At 54.6% G+C, this 6000-nt stretch overlaps 1 protein-coding gene across 1 annotated transcript in view; it reads left to right on the plus strand.

The window, feature by feature from the left end:
* CRIP2 (cysteine rich protein 2) overlaps positions 1-4465 on the plus strand; it is a 31004-nt gene extending 26539 nt beyond the window's left edge. The window contains exons 9-13 of the mRNA XM_069862244.1: positions 378-583; positions 3327-3421; positions 3526-3583; positions 3714-3761; positions 4118-4465. Coding sequence (XP_069718345.1) covers positions 378-583; positions 3327-3421; positions 3526-3583; positions 3714-3754 — 400 coding nt within the window. The 3' untranslated portion in view covers positions 3755-3761; positions 4118-4465. The remainder of the gene's footprint in view (positions 1-377; positions 584-3326; positions 3422-3525; positions 3584-3713; positions 3762-4117) is intronic.
* Positions 4466-6000: the final 1535 nt, after the last annotated feature.

Genomic DNA, 6000 nt, shown 5'->3' on the forward strand with positions numbered 1-6000 from the left:
TCAGCGCCCAGTAAATCTTTATCTGGGAGGGGGGTTCATTGATAGATGCCAGTCACACCTCCAGCCCGGCTTGGAGCAGGACTCTTGGGTACTTGTGCAGCACAGGTGTGGGCAGGGAGCAGGCAAGGAGCCAAGGCGCAAGGCAGCAGAGTGTAGGGTGTGCAGAGAATACGGGGCATAGGGATGCTGAGGGTATAGGAGTGCAAGGTGTGTAGGGTGCAAGGGATGTATGTCTGCAAGATGCAAAGACCGTGGGGGCGCAAAGTGTGAAAAGGGTGCAGGATGCAAGGGGTGCAGGGTATGCAAGTGGAGGGATTGCGGGGGGTGAGGAGTGCAAGGGTGCAGGTGGAGGGATTACAAGGGTTGTCGGGTTGTAGGGCTGCAAGGGGTGCAGGACCCGGCCTGGGAGCCCCTACAGGGCTGTGCCCCGGGCGGGCGCCTCCAGCTGCGGGCGGGGCCGCACATCTGGGCGGGGCAGGCGCGGTGACTCCGGCGGGGCCGGCGCGGAGCATCCCAGAGCCGGAGGAGCGGCGAGCCGAGAGCATGCCCAAGTGCCCCCGCTGCCAGAAGGAGGTCTACTTCGGTAAGGGCTTCCCGCAGGGCTGCTGGGGTGCTTAAGCTGGGATGTCCCGGTGCTGCGGCTCCCCTGGAGCTTAGAGGTCCCTGTGCAACCCAGCGCTGCGGATCCTGGGTGTCCCATTGTCGTGTGTCCTAGCATTACAAACTCTTGGAGTGCCCAAAAGTTGTGCACTCCTGCTGCTGGGGTCCCCTGGAGGGGGTGGCCCTCTAAATCCACTTAAGGAGAAGTTGCCTTGGTGCATGGTGTAGGAAGCAGTGGGTACCCACAGAATGCGGATAGGGGCGCGGCACAGCATGGGGGCCTAACCCCGCTTCCTTCTCAGCCATCGCCTGCAACCCCGGAGCTGAGGCAGGCAGCTGGACCAGCCTTGAGAACTCTCAGTTTGGAGCCCAAAGGCCTGGAAATTGTAGCCTGCTGCTCTGAAAGCCTTGGCGGGTGAGCCAGCAGCTTCCCAAGGGCAAATCCTGCCCTCGGATATCTTCTTGAGGCAGTGGCTTGCCCAGATGTTGTCCTGTGTGGTGTAGCAGTGATATGACGGCCCTGGGGTGTTGTTTTTAAGCCATTGTTGCAGGCTAGTTGTGAACCTTGTTGGGCTTCTGGCTGCTGCTGGGCTTCAGGCAGACATCCTTCCTCTGAACTGGGGCCCTGAAGCTCCAGGCTCCTGTGAGCTCCATGTCATGGCCCCGTTCTTCTGCCTGAAGGTATTTGGGGCGTTTGAGCCTCTCAGCCTGCCAGTAGCAGCTGCTGGAACAGGTAGGCTCCGTCTGCCGGACCTCTCCTCTTCCCTTGTTTAGCTGAACTTGAGGAGGTTTGCTAGGAGCTGCTTATGCACAATCCCTGTTTTTTAATTACTGAGGATGAGGGATCTGCAAGCCAGGTACTGTCGCTGACTTTTCCACTCTCTGCCCTATTTCTGCTCTGCTTGTGCCCAGCTTCTACTTCTGCTCTGTCAAAGAATTTGGAGGCTTAAACACGGGGGCTACTCTCCCTACCAAACAGTCGTGTCCGTTAGTGATGCCTACCCTGGTGGTTGTGCTGGGACTGGCATGGGCACTGCCTGGAGGGCTGCTGGGGATGGAGCTCCTGAGGTTGGGGATGTCTCTGCCAGAACTTGAACTCACTTCTTGCAGCCAGGTTTGGAGGTTGGGTTTTGGCACAATACAGTCTGTGGTGCCTTCCCACAACCGAGGGTCCCGGGGCAGCTCATTTGTGAGTGTGGCTTGATACCAAGGTGATTATGTCAATATCTGCATTTCCCTGTGGATCTGCTTCAATCCTAGCTGGCTGAGTTGGGTTTGCCATGCCTGCAGGTGCAGCCACAGCCCAGCGCTTATCGGTCTGTTCTTACGAAACATCTCTGTTGATGCAGAGGCTGACGAGGGTCCGAAAGCTGCTGGAGGACCAAGTTGCCTGATTTCTGTGCCTGGAGATAACGGGTGCTGGCAGAGCAAGCCCTACTCCTGCATGCCCTGGGTCTTTTGGAATCCTGCATGGATGTGCCTTGGTCTGCTTTTTGGCCAAATCGTGTCTGTGGGAAGTAGGGGTGAGGAAGAAATGGCACAGAGGGGCCTGGAGAATGCATTTCCAGGGCCACTACCAGCTTTCCAAGGGAATCTTGCTGGCATAGCTGAGAGCTGTGGGGGCAAGCAAGCAGCAAGCCTTGGCAAGAACTCCTGCCTGAGTGTTGGTGTAAATGCTTGTTTGAGAGCTGGGGAGGCTGAGCTCCCTCCAAAGGCTCTGTGATGGGAGGACCCCGCCACAGGCCAGGATCAGGCTCCTGGGGCTGCTGGGGGAGGACACTGATGCACAAAGGAGGTTCTTTGCGCCACTGTGGCATGGCAGCAGGGCTGCCTTATGACATTTAGGCACTGCCTCCACTCCCACCTCTGCAGTGGCTAGCTTGCTCCTTGCATAAGCTATTGTGGGTATATTTGGACTCCAAAGTAGAGGTGCTTCAGGCTGCCAAGGGTCCCTCTGGCACACGCTGACAGCAGTACCTCAGTCCCACTGCTTAACTTCCTTTTGCAGGCATGGCAAGAGTGCTCAGATCTGGCTCTGACAGTATTCCTGTGGAAAACTCTGCTTTATCACTTATTAAATCACCAGGAATGCAGCTGCCAATATGAAGAGCACATGCATCTGCAGAAAATACCTTTCTTCCTATCCTGTGCTGCAATTAAAAGCCACCCTATTCTCCATAAACATGTCCTGGCCCCAGCAAACAGCATGTTGTCCCCTCCATGGCTGCCTGAACCCTAGCCAAGCTCCAGCTCCGCTCTCGTTTGCCATGGTGTGTGCAAAATTGGAGCACTGGTGGCTGGTGGGGACTGGTTTGTGTTGGGGCAGGCACGGAGATGGCTTTGCCTCCTTGGTCACCACTAGCATCCCTCCTTATTCCCTACTAGCTCTAGTGATTGCTTGGGCTTCAGCTGGCCAGGGAGAAATACGTCCCCCTTATAGACTGATGTTGGAAGAGGGGAGGTCCCCAAAAACTTTGGAAGATGTGTAGAAGTTGGTCCATTCACATAGATGTGGTGGCGTTCACTCTGGGCTGTTCCAGTCCAGGTGCCTGGATGTGCACAGCGAGTGCTTAGGTTTGAAATACAGTGCCCAGTGTTGTGGACAAATGGTCTTGAGAAAATGCCCCAAAATATCCTTCCTAGGGTGGGTGACAGGGAAGTCAGCCTTCCAAAACCGACTTGTTGTACCCATTCAGTACCTCAACTAATCCTCTTTTCCATGGCAGCTGAGAAGGTGACTTCTCTGGGGAAGGACTGGCACCGGCCCTGCTTGAGATGTGAGAAGTGTAACAAGACCCTGACGTCTGGGGGCCATGCGGAGGTGAGGTTTACTGTCCCCTTCAGCTAGGGGCTGCAGGAGGGGTGGACTGGGCAGAGGTGGAGCTGAAGGGCAAGTGGGCTGATGCTCTTCCTTTCTCCCTGCAGCATGATGGCAAGCCGTACTGCAACCACCCCTGCTATGCCGCCTTGTTTGGGCCCAAAGGTAGGGTCATTGTGGCTGGGATTGTGGAAGGGAGGAGAAGGGGGCTTAGAGCTCCCATTCTCGGTGAGGTGCATCCCTCAGTGTGCTTGCTCTCTGCGGCAATGCTGACCCTATTCTGGCTCTCTTCCAGGGTTCGGCCGGGGAGGAGCTGAGAGCCACACGTTCAAGTAAACTTCAGGTTGGTGTCTACCCTTACTGTTCCCTTCCTGCCCCTGGCTGGGTGGGCTGGCTGGGGTTGTCTTCTGCCAGGCTAGTGGGGAAGGCAGGTGTGCCATGGCATCTCTCTGGGCTGGCTGTGACTCCCAGCCCTCGTGTCAGTGCTTGGGAACAATCTGCTAGGTGCAAACTCTTCCTCTCCGCCAGCCCCAAGCAACTATCAACATCTGCTTAGCTCCAGCAGCAGATGCCAAAGGCTTTTGCTTTGTGGCCTGTACACAAAGACAAGAGTCTGTCCTGAAGCACCTTTTTCCCTGGGATGTCTCTGCTCTCAGCCCAGCCTGACTTCATCCGCCTCTCTCTTCCATCCCTCTCCAGGTCTGACGGCCAGGGTTACCAGCACAGCCCGAAGACAGCACAAACGCGCTGCCACAGACATGCATTTTAGTTTTTAATTCACTTTGTACTAGACTAGCACATTAAAAGCAATAAGTAAATGAGGCTGGGGCTGATGCGTAGACAGGCTCTGCTCCAGATAGAGTGCTGCAGGGTGGAGGTGCAGAGACACCCTGTGGGATAGGAAATTTTGGCCAATACCACTGAAGGCTGCCTGGAGAGGAGACCGCACCCTTCGAGCCAAAACCCAGCCCTGCTTCTGGCATCCAGCTCTCACGTCTGGGCCCACAGTTGTATTCTCAGTCTTTAATAAATCCAAAATATGCTTCCCCCATGTAGCAACTGTGCTCTCTGTAACTGGGCCCCCATGCAACTTGTTTGCGAAGCACTTTCTCCTTGCTTAAGGATCCCATGTGGTCTCTGGATTGAGCCACACACTATGTGATTATGTGCTGGCTCCATGTGCTTTTGCTCCTGGTGTGTGTTGGGTCCTGCTTGTAGCTGCCCAACCCAGGGGCTGCCTGGGCCTTGTGGGACAAGAGCAGCCCCCAGGTGCTGCAAGCACACCTGTGGGAATGGGGTGGTGGGTGTCATGGTGTTTTCCTGGGAACTTGTTTTTTCTGCGCTCAGGGGAAGGTCCTACCCCACCTATGGCCTCGCTGGGTCCATGTCATGACATTTGCAGAAGCCTGGAGCACGGTGGCCTCTGCCAGTCTGAGTCTGCTGACCCACGACCTCTCCAGCATTCAGCAGCCTCCTGGCAGGGCCTGCTGGAGAGTCATGCCTGTGGGCAATCTCTAGCTCTTTGCTCTTGGATCTGAGATGGCACTCTGCAGCCCTCAGCTGGGACAGGGAGGTGTCTGGCTCAGAGATGGCTGAGTGTCATATCAAGAAAACCTGATGTTTGCTGCTTTTGCTCTGAGCAGCCTTATGAAAAGGCCAAACAAGGCAGAGGTTACCTCTCTTGGCAGGGAAAGCAAAGGTGCAGTATTACAAAGTGAGAGCTGACTCACAAGCACTTCACTCTTTCATGTTTCAACCCCTTTGACTCACTGGAAGAACGGAGCTGACAGATGTAAAAGATGTTGACTTGAAGGATGTTTCTGAAATGATTTCTTAAAAATGTCTTTTCCTTGCCTAAGCCACCTCATTTACATACTCAGAGATACTTTAAGACATACTGAGATATTTTTGTCTACAGTTCATACATGCATTTCCTTAGAGACTGCTCTGTGTCTTACTGTCACACCAGCCTTCCTGGGGTTCAGCCAAACTCCCCGGTGGTCATAGGTACAGGTCTAATGTCAAAATCTTTGGTGCAAAAGCAGCCCGAACTGATAAATATCTTAAAACTTCCCATATGCTTGATGCCAAAAGGCTCTGCTTCAGTTGGTCAAACTCACCAGCTGGAACTGCCTTCCTTCCCACCCGGTTAATACAATAAAAGCAGGCAGCTGGGTCAAAGGCAAACCCCGACTATTCCTGTTTGGCTACTGCTAAGACTCCCAGCCAGCCGGGACTCAATGGGACCCTGACCTTCAACACCCACCGCTGCCATAGCCAGCAGTCTCCCAGGGATGCCAGCACCTGTGGCTCCCAGCCACTGAGACAGGCACTGGGACCTGGCATCAGGCACTGGGAATGGCCGCTGCTGGCAGCCAGCCTGCCCCTGGGGCAATGGGGACATAGCTTTCCTCTGAAAACCAAGCTTCAAAGCAAACTAGTGATATAATCTCATATGCCCTGAGGATGCCAATGAGATAGTGTTTACACTTAGCATTAAAAATAATGGCAAACACAAGACTTGTCATCTTCTGGTCTTGCATAAGTGTGTCCAGCTGGAAAAAGGGACCTGTGAATTGGGC

This window comes from Phaenicophaeus curvirostris, chromosome 8, assembly GCF_032191515.1.
Source record: "Phaenicophaeus curvirostris isolate KB17595 chromosome 8, BPBGC_Pcur_1.0, whole genome shotgun sequence".
Taxonomy (NCBI): Eukaryota; Metazoa; Chordata; class Aves; order Cuculiformes; family Cuculidae; genus Phaenicophaeus; species Phaenicophaeus curvirostris.